This window comes from Phacochoerus africanus, chromosome 4 (genome assembly GCF_016906955.1).
Source record: "Phacochoerus africanus isolate WHEZ1 chromosome 4, ROS_Pafr_v1, whole genome shotgun sequence".
NCBI lineage: Eukaryota > Metazoa > Chordata > Mammalia > Artiodactyla > Suidae > Phacochoerus > Phacochoerus africanus.
Window position 1 is genome coordinate 81,552,870 of NC_062547.1, and position 15,466 is coordinate 81,568,335.

Here is a 15,466-nt window from a genome sequence, read left to right on the forward strand (position 1 = left end):
AGGACTTGTACTCAAGATATATAAGAATTCCTACAACCCCAAAACAAAAGACAGCCCAATTATGAAATGGGAAAAGGACAGAAATAAATGCATACCTACAGTCAATTAACCTAAGACAATGGAGAAAAGAGAGCCTCTTCAGCAAATGGTATTGGGAAAGCTGGACAGCAAAACGTAAATCAATGAAATTAGCATACTCCCCTCACACCATGCACAAAAACAAAGTCAAGATGGTTTAGAAACCTAACTATAAAGACATAATGCCATAAAACTTCTAGAAGAGAACATAGGCAAATCATTCTCAGACACAAATTACAGCAATGTTTTCTTAGATCAGTGTCCCAAAGCAAAAGAAATAAAAGTAAAAACAAATGGAACCTAACTAAACTTAAAACCTTTTGCACAGCAAAGGAACAAAACATCAACAAAATAAAAAGAAAACCTATGGAAAGGAAGAAAATATTTGCAAGTGATGTACTGACAAGGGGCTTATATCCAAAATACACAAATAACTCATACAACTCAGTACCCACCCCCCAAAAAATTTTAAAAATTGGCAGAAGACCTAAATAGAAGGTTCTCCAAAGAAGACATATAGGTGGCCAATAGGTACATGAAACCATACTCGGTATCACTAATTATTGGAGAAATGCACATCAAAACCACAATGAGGTATTACTGCACACCTGTCAGAATGGCCATCAAAAAGAACACAAATAACAAATGTTGGTGAGCATGTGGAGAAAAGGGAAACCTTGTACAATGTTGGTAGCAATGTAAATTGGTGCAGCCACTGTGTAAAACAATACAGATATTTCTCAAAAAACTAAAAAGAGAACTACCACAGGACCTGGCAATTGAAGATGTGGTGTGTGTGTGTGTTTAAGTGATACACCCATAAAAAAATAAATAAATAAAAACACAAAATTTTTTGCCATTTGCAGCAGCAATGGATGGACTTGGAGAGTACTATGCTAAGTGTAATAAGTCAGACAGAGAAAGGTAAATACGGTATGATGTCACTTATATGTAGAAGCTAAAAAAATACAAACTAGTGAATATAACAAAAAGAAGCAGATTCACAGATATAGAGAACTAGTGATTACCAGTGGGAAGCGGGAAGGTGGAAGGGTGATACAGGGGTAGGAGACTAAGAGGTACAAACTATTATTTACACAATAAACTACAAGGATCTATTGTACAACACAGGGTATATACCCAATATTTTTATAATAACTATAAATTAAATATAACTTTTAAAAAGTGTGAATCACTATACTGTACACTTGTAGCTTATATAATACTTGTACCTCAACTATAACTCAATGAAAAATACATACATTCACGATGGAATATTACTCAGCCATATAAAGAATGAAACATAGCCATTTGCAGCAACATGGATGAACCTAGAGAATACCATACCAAGTGAAGTCAGACAGAGAAAGAGCAATTATATCACTTATACGTGAAATCTAAAAAACTATATATATGAATCTATAAACAAAACAGAAACAGACTCATGGACAGAAAAAAAATCTTACCGTTACCAAAGGAGAAAGGAAGGAGGGTGAGGGATAAATTAGGAGTATGAGATTAACAGATAAAAAAAAACTATACATAAAATAGGTAAGTAACAAGGATCTACTGTGTGGAGTTCCCATCGTGGCTGGGCAATAACAAACCAACTAATATCCGTGGGGATGTGGATTTGATCCCTGTCCTTGCTCAATGGGTTAAGGATCTGGCGTTTCCACAAACTGCAGAGCAGGTTGCAGATGCAGCTTGGATCCCACATTGCTGTGATGTAGGCTGGTGGCTGCAGCTCTGATTAGACCCCTAGCCTGGGAACTTTCATATGCCACGGTGGGGCCCTTAAAAAAAAAGGGGGGGGGGGAAGAATTCTTGTCCTATCAGATATTAAAACTTGCTATAAAGCTATTATTATTAATTCGGTAATGCTACTGGCAGATCAGCAAAAATAGAGTATGGTAAGATATTCTATGAGAAAGAGGACTACACAAATCAGTGGAGGAGGGGATCAACCATTCAGCTAACCTATAGTCTCTTCTGGAAAAAAGTGAAGTTGGCCTCTTAGCTCCTACAGACAAAAAGTTAAAATTCTACATAGATTAAAGGTCTGATTTTAAAAGGAAATCTGTAAAATATTTTGAAGAAACAAAAAAGAACATCTGTATAACCTCATTAAGTGAAAGGCATTCTTAGACAAAACAGAAACTCCAAAAGCCAGAAAGAAAAAAAATGCCAATGTGATGACATAACAAGTGTAAACAAATATAAATGAAAAGATAACAAAGATAAATGATGTCATGAAAGAAAATATTTGCTATACATGACAATATACATAAAGAACTCTTACAAACTGATAAGAAAACGTCAATCCAACAGAAAATGAACAAAGAATAGACAGGCAATTTATATAACAACCAACCATAAATAGTCAGAAAGAGCTCAACCTCATCTGTAATCAGGAGTTTATGGAACAATGGGATTCAATCTTAAAATCAGCACTTTTTATTCTGCAACCAAGTTAGCCAGAAAGCAAACCTTCCATATACTATGGGGACCAGCATTATCTATTTTTTAAAAACAGAGGCTGATAAGCCAATTCCCCAATCTTATATCTCTATTCTTTATCATTTGAAATAACTCAAAACAAGTGTTTGCATTAGCTGTTCAAACCCAAGTGATTGCAAAACTAAAAACTACAACCACCATTACCACTAGAAATGCAAATCAAAATGAGAACTCTGAAAACTTAATTAGATTGACAAAAACTGAAAAGATATTATCCAAAGCTGGCAAGGATGTACAGAAACAGGTCCTCTTACATCCTCTTGGTGGAAGTGTGAGCTGCCAAAACTCCCTGGAAAGTAGTCTAGCAGTGGCTCTTAAAATGTACAAAGTACATTGTTTTGACCCAGTAACATTACATTTTTAGATTTTGTTTAGAATTAAAAGCCTTGTTATCTCTGCAATATTCCCAAGATCCTTAATTTTCCTGAACACTTCTTTTACCTTCGTGTTCTAACTGAAATTTGGCCTTTCCGGAAGATACTCCCCCTGAAGCCCTCTATCCCATTTCTCTCTCATACCTGTGGGTATGGAAGTGAGAGAACGGTCCTCCTTGTTCATTCCTACTTTGGGGGATTCTTCTTCCCTTCTGTTTAAAAAGTCCATCTTCATGTAGAGGAGATTAAGAGAATTAACATTAGTGATGATGTCCAGGATTAGAATCATACTTTTGGACTTCCTTTGCTACGTTCTTTCTTAAAAGTGCCCCATACTATTTCCATTGGCCCTACCCACTTACCTGTAGTTGAAAACAAATCAATACCTAGGGCTGGAGAGGCAGTGCTAGGTGGGAGGAAAGAGAATCAGAGTTCTAGATTAAAATCTAAGCTCATCACTAACCTTAGGTAAATTATCTCCTGACCCTAGTTTACAACCATACACTTTTGTTTACTGGGAAGACTCAATGATCTAGAGCACTTTGGTAAAGTAAATGCCCAGTAAGTGTTTAAACAATGTCAGAAACAAAAACACCTTCAAATCTCAAGACTTCTTTTTTCCTACACAAACAGAAAAAGGATCATTTCTTCCTCTACTGGCCACATGTAACTCCTTTAGTCCCTTCTCTCTTTGTCCATGTCATCCTTCTCCAGCTATTCAAACTGTAACCTAGAGGCAGCAAACCAAGGCACCAGGAGAGTCTGCTACATTTGGAAATTAGGAAAAATGGACTTGGTAACAGCGACCTTCCCTATATTCCTACTAGCACCTCTCAAAACCCATTATTTCCCATTTGAAGCAGCCTAAAACAAATATCTGCATTAGCTATTCATATTCTACTGGTCCCTACCCCCCAAAAAAAAAACCAGGAGAAAAGAATAACTAAAAAAAATCTTAGAAGACATCAAATGGGCTTAGAAGCCTGATAAATATACCCTAAGCAGTTCCAATCAAATCACATGCCACAAAAAAAGAGAGAGGAAACTAAAATTTCTATCTTCCATCTCCAAACCCTGCTCAAACGGTTCCTCAGCTCTGCCCACCATCTGTTGAAGTTCCACTGCTCCTTCAAAGTAGCAAAGTACAGTGGCAAGAGCCCAGCCTTGAAATCCAGATTCACACCCATTAACTTCTGATTCTACTGCCAATACTTAATAGCTTAATGACCTTGAAAAAAATACTTCAAAAGACCTGTTTCCTTCACCTAGGAGCAGGCATACCATCTGTGTCACTTTACAGGGCTACTGTGAGATTTAAACACAATGGTTAGGCACCATGCCTAAAGCTTGGTAGAAACTTAACAGGGTTACTAAAAAGCCACCCTTCTTTCCCCCTCCTACTTCCATTAATATGCTTATCATTCCCTAAATCCTCACAGCACTTTGTTTATATCACTGTGTTTTATTAAACAATGAGCACTAACATAACTGCAGAATACTCATTATTTATATATGAATCTGGCTTCTCCATTAGGTTATAGACAGGATGGTTACAGACATGGATTTCTAAACCTCTGTCATTTACCACTTGGGCAAGTTATTTGATTTCTCAGAACCTGTTTTTTCATTAATAAACTGAATTAGGGTTAATACCTTACAGTGTTTAAAAGAGTTAATGTACATTAAATACCTGGTATAAATCTTGACACCTAGTAAATTTCAAATAATGTTACTGGTAATCTGGATGATGAACCTGATCCAAGCAACTGCTTAAATAGCATACAAACGTAAAATGCATTTGCCTTATGAAATACAATTTCATAAAGCAATCTTATTACAACTTCAATCTGCTACTCACCTCTCTTTCTTATTTTCTTTTTCTTTTTTTTTTTTTTGGTCTTTTTAGGGCCGAATCTGAGGCACATGGAGGTTCCCAGGCTAGGGGTTGAATGGGAGCTGTAGCTGCTGGCCTACACTACAGCCACAGCAGCAGTGGATCCAAGATGCATCTGCAGCCTACACCACAGCTCAGGGCAACACTGAATCCCCAATTCACTGAGGCCAGGGATCCAACCTGAGACCTCGTGGACACTAGTTGTGTTGGTTAACCACTGAGCCACAACAGGAAATCCCTCACCTCTCTTTCTCAGAGAAAATACCCAATAAAGACAAAAATAGAGGTTCCTATGTACTTTACTCAGAAATGCTACCACATATTCATGTTCTTCCAGGTCCAAACTAAGTACTTCATGACTTATAACTCATATCACCTCATTACATTCAAACAATATAGGGGCTTGTCCCTTAAGAATTATAAAGGGTAAAATGATCTGCCAAAGTTCAACAAAACTCTGAAATTAGTGGTCTACCAGGAAGTGGAAGCTAGCTGTCTGCTCTTTATTTACTACGATTCTAACTTGCTGTGTCATCAATTTCTCTACGCAAAACTTCAAAGGCCAACTACTTCTATGATAGTAGTTGCCCATTTATACATTTCCAACCCACTGCTCAATTTAAGAGAAAAAACTCTTCGAAATTGACTGCAGTGAAATCTAATCAAGGAAATTACAGAAGAGAGAACTTGCCAAAAAAACAAAGAAAGGACAATATTAGAGCATCTCCATTTCACTCTCAGTTGTACACTGATACTTAAAACAGGTTGTAGAGCACTCAAGAGCTCAGGAAAGGTCTTAGAAAGATGGACTTGGTTTTAAATCTGAGGCCACCACTTAATAGCTGTGTAACCTAAGCATGTGACTTCTTAAGCCTCATATCCTCACTTGTAAAACAGGGATTCTAACAGTGTGAGTCTCACAGAACTGTAGGACTAAGTGCTATAATGTATGCTAAGTTTTAGCAAAGTACTTAAAATAAATGGGATTCTAACCACCTATTGTTATTGCCTGGGAAGGAAGGGTCTTGGTAAATACTGTGGAATGAATAAATATATTTAGCACATTTTGTGTTAGGAAATAAGTGTACCACTAACTTTAATTCTACCCCAAGCTAAATAATGATTAACATTAGCAATACTGTTTGAGAGTAGGTTACAGTGTACAAAGCCCTTCAGACATCCATAAACTCACTGGATCTCCACAACTTCCTTAGGGGGTAAACATTTTTAAGATATATATTTTAGAAATAAGGAAACTAGTATCCATCGGGGTGACAAAGAACCAAGGTTACCTAGGTGTCCTCCAACCAGATTCTCCAGCTCAGAGATGAGGTGCTCAGTGCCAAAAGTTCTTAACCCAAAGATCCACTAAAGGGAGGCAGATTCCTTTTACCACCCTCCTCAAGCAGAGTCAAGCACTGAGTCCCGGAATAAGCCAGGGGTAACACACCCTTCCGAGGCCACTGATGACATTTATAACGCTGCATTATTTCCTTAAGAGGTGTCCTCCCACACCTTTAGGGAGGGGGGCAGGCCTGTCCCCACCCCTAAGGAGACCTCCCAACACAGGACCTGGCACCCAAGAGGCCCTGAGTACATGTTTGTGGAAATGGCATGTGAGGCTGGTAGGAGGCTTTCCAGAGACCCGAAGCGAGGCCAACTCCGCAGTGGGGATTAAGCATCTCAGTACCGTGAGAGTCGTTGGGCCAACAGGGTCCGACCGGTAACCGGGATGAAAAGGCTGGCTAAGGACGGATTCAGCTAAGGGGAACCTGGGAAGCTGACCCTCTGAGAAGAGAACGAGGAAAGCGGGCCTGGCTGCAACCATTCCCGAAAGGCCGGGGACCGACAGAGGCTCGGGGGCCGGGGGCAGCAGGGCAGTTGGCGTCTGGGGGGGAGGGGGCCGCCTGCTGGTCTGAGAAGAATCTCGGGCCCAATCTGAACAGGGTTCTGGGCTCCTCTAGGGACCCACTCTCTAGCACGCGGCGACATTCGCTGTACCGAGTACTCGCTGCTACCTGAAACTGCAGCAGCTTCTCGGTCTGCTCCTGGGTTAGATCCCGCTCCTCAGGCGCCGCCATTTTGCCGCCGCCTCTACGCTTCTGACCCGTCCGCACCGTCACCCGCCGGAAGTGACCTCAGCAGCAACCACATCCTGTCTGAACGGCCTCCAGCACGCAACTGCGTCTGCGCGTGCCGGCACCCCGCCCCCGCCCCGGGGGTGGGGGGGGAACGGAGAATGCTGACAATTTCTGCCGCCAGAGGGCGCCATTCTCGGGATGATCTCGAACGGTTCCGGAAATTGTCGAAAGACTGTACAAATCCCTCTTAGGAACAAACCTAACAGAGACTTGGACTCTGGAATAGCTTGCAGAGAGCCGAGAGGTCCCGAACGCCACTCGGCAGCTTTCGGTTGCCCCCACGCCCCGCAATGTTTCTTAGGAAATTGTGGCAGTTCGCAAATATCGGCTGTTTGATACTTGATTCCTGCCGTCATGTTTCCAGAAGCCCCTGACCAACTATCGGGAGGTTCCAAAAGTCCCCGAATACAGTGGTGGGGGTGGAAGGCATTTCCCACGCAGCCTTCGAACCGGAGGCTGTGGGAGGTGTGAAAATTGTTTTGGGCTCAGCCACACGGGTCTTTGATGGTTAGTGGCGCTGCCAGCCTTAGAGCTTTGAGTCCACACCTCCTGCCCTCTGCATCTGCGTACCTCAGGCCTTCTCGGGTCCCTTTGCCCACTGGCCCATCTTCCCTGTGACCGACAGAAGGGAAAGTCCAAGAACTGGAGTTCCCATCGTGGCTCAGCAGAGATGAATCCGACTAGGAACCATGAGGTTGCAGGTTCGATCCCTGGCCTCACAAAGTGGGTGAAGTCCCGCGTTGCCGTGAGCTGCGTTTTGGGATCTGGCGTTGCTGTGGCTGTGGTGTAGGAAGCTGTAACTCCGATTGGACCCCTAGCCTGAGAACCTCCTTATGATATGCTGCTGGTGCTACCTTGAAAAGCAAAAAAAAAAAAAAAAAAAAAAGTCCCAGAATGGGATCAGGAGACTAGGTTCTGGTGTCCACTTGGCAGAGTGTTGGACGTCCCTGGGCAAACCACCTCCTTTCCAGTCTCCGTTTTGCTGTTGGTGGAATGAGGTTCAGCAACAGCCCCAGATATGCTGCCTCAGCTCATTCATTTTAGAAGCAGTGGCTCACCCTTTTCACTGCCCTATCCCCACCCCTCAATGTCTGCTGCCTTCTGCACTTTCCTTGTCACTTCTAACCTACCAGCCCTCTTTAGAGCTCCCATTTTCATTGCCACTTCTTTTCTCCTACCATTTGCCTTCTCTGTTCACCATCCAAAAGGCCTTGGGGGGCAGAGGGGTCACGGTCTGGTGACCACTTTTCCACTGACTACCTGTCTAACTCCTAGCCAGGCACTCAGCCTCTTGGGCTGGGTTGTGCTCTGCATCTGTGGAATCTGACCCCACCAACTTCATAGTGTTGAATCAGGTAAGACAGAACCAGAAGTGCTTTGAAGTTCCATGAGGAGTACATTAAGGGATGGAAGGACTTAAAATTTGGCTAGTTCCTTTCAGGCCTGAATCACGTCTTATCAGGTCTACGCAAACATCGTAATAATGTCCTGGAATTTTTCTTAGACCCTTAAAGTAAAATTGGAAACAAGTAGCAGGCACTTTAGGGATTTTTTTACATCAGCTCAGAGCTCAAAGGAGTACTGTTCAGCCTCACTAAGAATGTTGGATCCTGTCAAACTACATGAGGGATTGCAAAGTCAGATGCCCTCTGGATTTGTTGCATAATTCTGATTGAAGATGTATTCTCTCAACAGACAAACTTTGTAGTTCTATTTAATAAAACACCATTGAATGTTCTTCACTTCCTCAAAGACTCATACACCTTCTGAGTCTACATTTCCCTTTTCTTTTTTGAATAAAGATATGGTTACAATAAATATCTTACTTTAAAAAACCCTTTACCGTAGAAATGCACTGATATATGTCACCCTGAAGAGTCTGTTCCCTGTCCAAAGGTGGTTTCTGCTTTTTAGGTATAGCTGTTGGCCTCCATGTAAGACCAGTGTTGCCACAACTTCCCATTTTTTAATAGCACCTAACAAATTTGGATCTGCATATGGATTCTCCCCATTTTGAAACAGTAATAACAAATTCAGTTCTTAAGAAAATTACTATGTCAACCGTAAATGCAAGCCACATTTTGGCCCATGAGCTGCCTGTCTGTCCCTCTGACCTATGCAGAATCCTCACGGCTTCCTTTTGTCATGAGAGAAGCTGGACTGGGAAGAAACCTAAGCTTTTTTGATAAGTTCAAGAAGAACATATGGAAAATGTCATCAAATATTGGTTTGTCCTTTTCTTTAAGAATAATTTTTTTCTTTTCTTTTCTTTTTTTAAAAAAACCTTTTTAGGGCCACACCATGGCATATGGAAGTTCCCAGGCTGGGGTCAAATAGGAGCTACAGCTGCCGGCCTATGCCACAGCCACAGCAACCTGAGATTTGAGCCACGTCTGCAACCTACACCACAGCTCATGGCAGCACCAGATCCTTAACCCACTGATCAAGGCCAGGGATCAATCTGCATCCTCATTGATACTAGTTGGGTTGGTAACCTGCTGAGCCACAACACGAACTCCCATGAATAATTTTTTTCTGACATTTATTTTCCATTTTAGAGTAGTGCTATCCAATCAAAATATGATGGCCGTAGGAGTTCCCGCTGTAGCACAGTGAGATCAATGGTGTCTCTGCAGCGCCGGGACACAGGTTCTATTCTCATCCTGGTACAGTGAATTACAGGATCTGGCATTGCTGCAGCTAACAGTGTAAGTCACAACTGCAGCTCAGATCTGTTCCCTGGCCCAGGAACTCCACATGTTGCAGGGTGGCCAAAAAAAAAAAAAAAAGTCCTTGGATGTAGTTTACACTTTCTTATCTCTATTTGCACTGGCCACATTTCAAATATTCAGTTGCCACACAGGGTTAGTGGTCATGTATTGGACAGTGCAGATCCAGAGCATTTCAAAGATCTTTTTAATGGGTTTATCAATTATATTCATCTACAGATCTTAGGAGTTCACTCAGCAAATATTTAAGGAGTGCTTATTCTGAGCCAGGCTCTGGACCAGATGCTGTAAAGGTAAACGAGACACAGCCACTGTCCTCTAAGAACACACAATTTAACGGAAAATTAAATGAGGGAGTTCCCTCTGTGTTTCAGAGGGTTAAGAACCTTACTAATATCCATGAGGAAGTGGGTTTGATCCCTGGCTTCACCTAGTGAGTTAAGGATCTGGCATTTCTGTGAGCTGTGGTGTAGGTCGCAGACTTGGTTTGGATCCTCCATTGCTGTGGCTGTGGCATAGACTGGCAGCTGCAGCTCCAGTTGGCCCCCTAGCCTGGGAACTTCCATGTGCCCCAGGTGCAGCCCTAAGAAGAAAAAAAAAGTGAATCATATCCTATCACCTCCCAGCTCAAAACCTTCTATTGGTTTCCCATTGGCTTCAGAATAGAATCCAAGCTCTTTCCTGTGGCTGACAAAGCCTACAAGGGCTCTCTGCTTCTCTGACCTCATTACTGCAAGCTCATTACTCTCAAGCCTCCACCTCATTATTCTCATTCACACCTCAGGGACTTTGTAGCACCCTCTGCCATGGAACTCTTTCCTTGAGTCTTCACATGACTGGCCCCCTTTGACTTTCGGCTCTCAGTACATGTGTACAGCATCTCAGAGAAAGCCTAAAAACAGATGCTTGCTTCTAACCACTGGTCACTAACTGTTACTGTCTTGTTTACATGTTTATTGTTCATCTCCCATCTCTGAATTCCATGAAGGTGACCGGGCCAAGGTGGTACTGAGTCCCCAGTACAGAGAACTACACTGAGCACAGATTCATAGGTCTATAAATATGGGGCCTAGGCTAGATCCTTAGAGCAAGGACCTCATGAATGTGGGTGAACTTATGGGAGTAAAGGCGTGGGAACTAAATCAGGAAATAAACTACTACTGCTAGTGGGTTATAGAGGGAAAGTGTTTAATTAGAATATCTCAAAGCAGAGGCTACAAGAAGGATCACCTCAGTTTTGCATGAGGGGGGAAGGATGCTGATAAAAGCAACCTCTAAGCAGAGATTTTTTTTAAAAGCAGAGATACCTGGTTGCTCTTTTAAAGTCCCACATTCATAAAAAAAATTGCATGATTTGTGAACTGTGAACGAGTCCAAACAACACCTCAGTTGGCAGGATGGGAAAGGGAGGAAAAGCAGGAGACCTATTTGCAGATGGTTAAAATAATCCAGATACATTGAAATTGTCCCCACAATCTTAGACTCTGTCTGGTTTGGGGCAGGGGGAGGGGAGCATGTTTCCTGGGGCATATAGTGTGGGTTCCACTGAGCCAGGTGCCAGATTGGGATTTCCTGTCGTGGTGCAGTGGAAATGAATCTGACTAGGAACCATGAGGTGTCGGGTTCAATCCCAGGCCTTGCTCAACAGGGTAAGTATCTGGCGTTGCCATGAGCTGTGGTCGCAGACACAGCTTGGATCTGGCATTGCTGTGGCTGTGGTGTAGGCTGGCAGCTGTAGCTCCAATTTGACCCCTAGCCTGGGAACCTCCATATGCCAGGGTGCGGCCCTAAAAAAAAAAAAAAAAAAAAAAAAAAAAACGGCAAAAATAAATAAATAAATAAAGATTACTTAAAAAAAAGGTTCTCTAGGAAGTTCCTATGTGATGCAGCAGATTAAGGATCTCAGAGCTTGGGTTGCTGCAGTAGCTTGAGTTCAATTCCTGGCCCAGGAACTTCCTAGAAGAGATCTAGGCAGAGCCAGTATTTCAGAAAGATGCACAGGAATTGCCCATGATTCTATGGCCAAATAACAATTTGCATGTGGTGACATGACTTTACAAGTATTAAATCCTAAAGATCCCAAACACGTACAAAACTGTAAGAACTAATAAATCAATTCAGTAAAGCAATAGGACATGAAGTCAACATACAAATTTCAGTTGCATTCCTTCACACTAACAATAAAAGTCTGAAAAGGAAATTAAGAAAACAATTCCATTTATAACAGCATCAAAAGGAAAAAATACTTGGGAGTTAACCAAGAATGTGAAAGACTTACACAATAGAAAATACAAAACATTGCTGAAAGAAATGAAAGAAGACCTAAATAAATGGAAAGATATCCACTGTTCATGGATTGGAAGAATTAAATTGTTAAAATGTCAAGACTATCCAAAGCAGTCTATAGATTCAATAAAGCCCCTATGGAAATTCTAATGAAATTTTGGGCATAAAATTTTTTATGGAGTTTCCACTGTGGCTCAGTGAGTTAAGAATCAGACTTCAGTGGCTTGGGTTGCTGCAGAAGCCCAGGTTCGATCCTTGGCATGGTGGATTAAAGGATCCGGTGTTGCTGAAGCTGCAGATTCAATCCCTGGCCCAGGAACCTGCATATGCTTTGGGTGCAGCCATAAAAACAAATCAAACCAAAACAAACCTACAATAGAAAGATATTTATGGCACAGTTGGGGAAATCTGAATACTGAGTAGAGAATGGATGACTTTAAGTAATTTGGAGGAGAAGCTTTTTGAGATGTTATAATAATTTTGTGGTTATGTAAAAAAAAGATGAAGATGAAGGGTGAGGAGGAAGAAAAGAAGCTGCAGCCACAGCAGTGGTCACACCTGGTACATGGATCTTGGTTTCTTCAGTTTTCACTCAAAGATAGCAGAAATCCCATGTAGAAATAGTTTATTCTTAAGCCTGGAACATTTTGTTGAGCCAGAAAGTGAGAACACAGTTGAAGAATGATGCAGCCATATCAGAAACAAAGGAGTCAGTTTAAAGGGGCTCCCATTAACCCAGTCTTGGAAATTTGAGCACTAAAATAAATAATGATAGCAAAGTACTACAATCCACTTGGATCAAATGAGTCTATGAACCTTGCAGACATAACAATCACTTTCCCTATAGTAGAAAGCCAACTAATAAATGTATAAGGACTAGTTGAATGAGAAAATTACTATTTGGCAACTATCCTTATAATTCCTGAATCATGCAAAAGTCAGAAGTTCTTTTGGTGATGCAATGGGTTAAGGATCCGGTGTTGTCACTGCAGCACCTACAGTCACTGCTGTGGCACTGATTCAGTCTCTGGCCCGGGAATTCCATATGCCTCAGGGGTGGCCAAAAAAAAAAAAAAATTTTCTATAATGCATGAATGAGTGGATGTAATTTTTTATGGGTGAAATTTTACAGAGTGAGATAAAATTTACACCACCTTAAACAACTGATCCATGTTAACCTCACCAGCAACTGACACTATGTGCTTCCTGCTATGATGCATGGAGAGGAACTCAGCCTCATTATTATTGATATGAATAATAATTCATATTATTCTTGCCAAAAATGTTTAACCCGTATCTAATCAGGAGGAAACAAAGACAACTCAAGTTGAAGGATGAAATAATTGATTGGTAATCTTCAAGACATCAATGTCATGAAAGAAACACAAAGAGAAAATCTGTTCTAAAGAAGAGCTCAAGGGTTCCTGCTGTGGGTGCCATAGGTTAAGGATCCGACATTGCCACAGCTGTGGCTTGGATTCGATCCCTAGCCCAGGAATTTCCATATGCCTTGGGTGTGGCTGAAAAACTTAAAATAAACAAATAAATAAATAAGAGATCAAACAGAGAAGGTAAGTGAATGCAATATATAATCTGGAATTTTCTTTTCCTCTATTGTTGGGACATTCAGTGAAATCTGTAAGTATGTCAATCTGATAATGGTATTATATCAATATAAGTACCTTGATTTTGATAACTGTATAGTGGTTATGTAAATAAATTATTTTTAGGAAAACATAAAGTGAAATCTTTAGAAATGAGGGGATTGGTGTCTGCAATTTACTTTCCAACAGTTTAGGGAGAGGAGAGAGGAAAAAAGAAAAAAACCAAAATGATAAAATGTTTTGTAGGGAATCTGATGAGAGGCCAATGGGAATTACATGGCAATTTTTTGTAATTCTGAAATTATGTTATTGAAAAAAGTGTGGCGTTCCTGTTGTGGCACAGTGGAAATGAATCTGACTGGTATCCATAAGGATGCGGGTTGGATCCCTGGCTTCACTCAGTGGGTTAGGGATCCAGTGTTACCATGAGCTGTGGTGCAGACTGGTAGCTATAGCTCTGACTCGATCCCTAGTCTGGGAACTTCCATGTGCCCCAGGTGCGGTCCTAAAAAGCAAAAAAAAAAGGTAGGGAAAAAACTCTTAAAAATAAAATAAACAAATCAAAATGGGGGGTGCATATTAGTGGGAATGAAGAAGGCTGCAGTGGCTCTGGAAACCAGTGTGATGATTCTTAAATATGTTAAAAATAGAATTAGCATAAGATCCTGCAATGCCCTTTCAGGGTATATATATCTAAAATAACTGAAAGCAGGATCTCAAAAGATATTTGCACATCTGTGTTAATAATACCATCATTCATAATAATTAAGGTGGAAGCAAACCAAATATCCACTGACGGATGGATGAAGAAAATGCAGTAGACACATCATACAATGGAATATTTTTCAGCCTTGGAAAGGAATGAAGGAAGGAGTTTCCTTGTGATGCAATAGTTTAAGAATCCAGGATAGCAGTGCAGTGGCTTGGGGTCTCTGCCGTGGAGCCAGTTAAATCTCTGGCCCAGGAACCACATGCTGTCAGTGTGGCCAAAAAAAAAAAAAAAAAAGGAATGAAATTCTGACATATGCCCACTGCATGGATGAACCTTGAAAAAATTATGTTAAGTGAAATAAGGATACAATATGATTTCACTTTTGTGAGGTATCTAAAGCAGTCAAATTCGTATTAATAGAAAGTCAACTGATGGTTGCTGGAGGCATTGAGGAGGGGAAAGTCAGGAATTGCTTAATGGCTAGAAAGCTTGTTTTGCACAATGAAAAAGTTCTGGACATCTGTTGTACAACTGCGTGAATGTACTTAACACTATTGAACTGTACACTTAAAAATAGTAAAGATCGTACATTTTGTGTATTTTTAACCACAATTTTTTTTCAAAAAAGCTCTAAATTAAAAAAAAAAAAAGATGTTAGGAGTTCCTGTTGTGGCTCAGTGGGTTGAGAACCTGACTAGTATCCATGAGGATGCACGTTGGATCCCTGGCCTCCCTCAGTGGGTTAAGGATCCAGTGTTGCCGTAAGCTGTGGTGTAGGTCGCAGACAAGGCTTGGATCTGGTGTTGCTGTGGCTGTGGTGTAGGCTGGCAGCTACAGCTCTGATTTGACCTCTGACCTGAGAACTTCCATATGCTGCAGGTGTGCCCCTAGAAAAACAAAAAAATTTAAGATAATAAAAATAAAAAACAAATGTTATAGTGAATGATTTACAGAAGAAATTATATAATATATGGGGAGGAATAAAGGTTGCAGATGAACCAAGACTGACTATATGTTGGTAATATTAAGATTCAGAGGTTGACATGTGGAGATGTATACATCAATCTTTCTATTCTTCTGCATGCTTAAAATTTTCCACTAATAGCACAGGAAAATCCACTCAATAGT

At 41.0% G+C, this 15,466-nt stretch overlaps 1 protein-coding gene across 2 annotated transcripts in view; it reads right to left on the reverse strand.

The window, feature by feature from the left end:
* FAF2 (Fas associated factor family member 2) overlaps window positions 1–7,008 on the reverse strand; it is a 49,193-nt gene extending 42,185 nt beyond the window's left edge. Inside the window, exons 1-2 of one of the 2 annotated variants that reach the window (XM_047778053.1) lie at window positions 6,885–6,975; window positions 3,117–3,201 (exon numbers count right to left, since the gene is read on the reverse strand). Coding sequence is in view for 1 of the 2 variants with exons in the window: in XM_047778052.1 (XP_047634008.1) it covers window positions 6,885–6,947 (63 nt within the window). In the remaining variant the exon portion in view is untranslated. Of the gene's footprint in view, window positions 1–3,116; window positions 3,202–6,884 lie in introns of both variants that reach the window. The other variant, XM_047778052.1, reaches the window with a different exon arrangement.
* Between the last annotated feature and the right edge of the window lie 8,458 nt (window positions 7,009–15,466).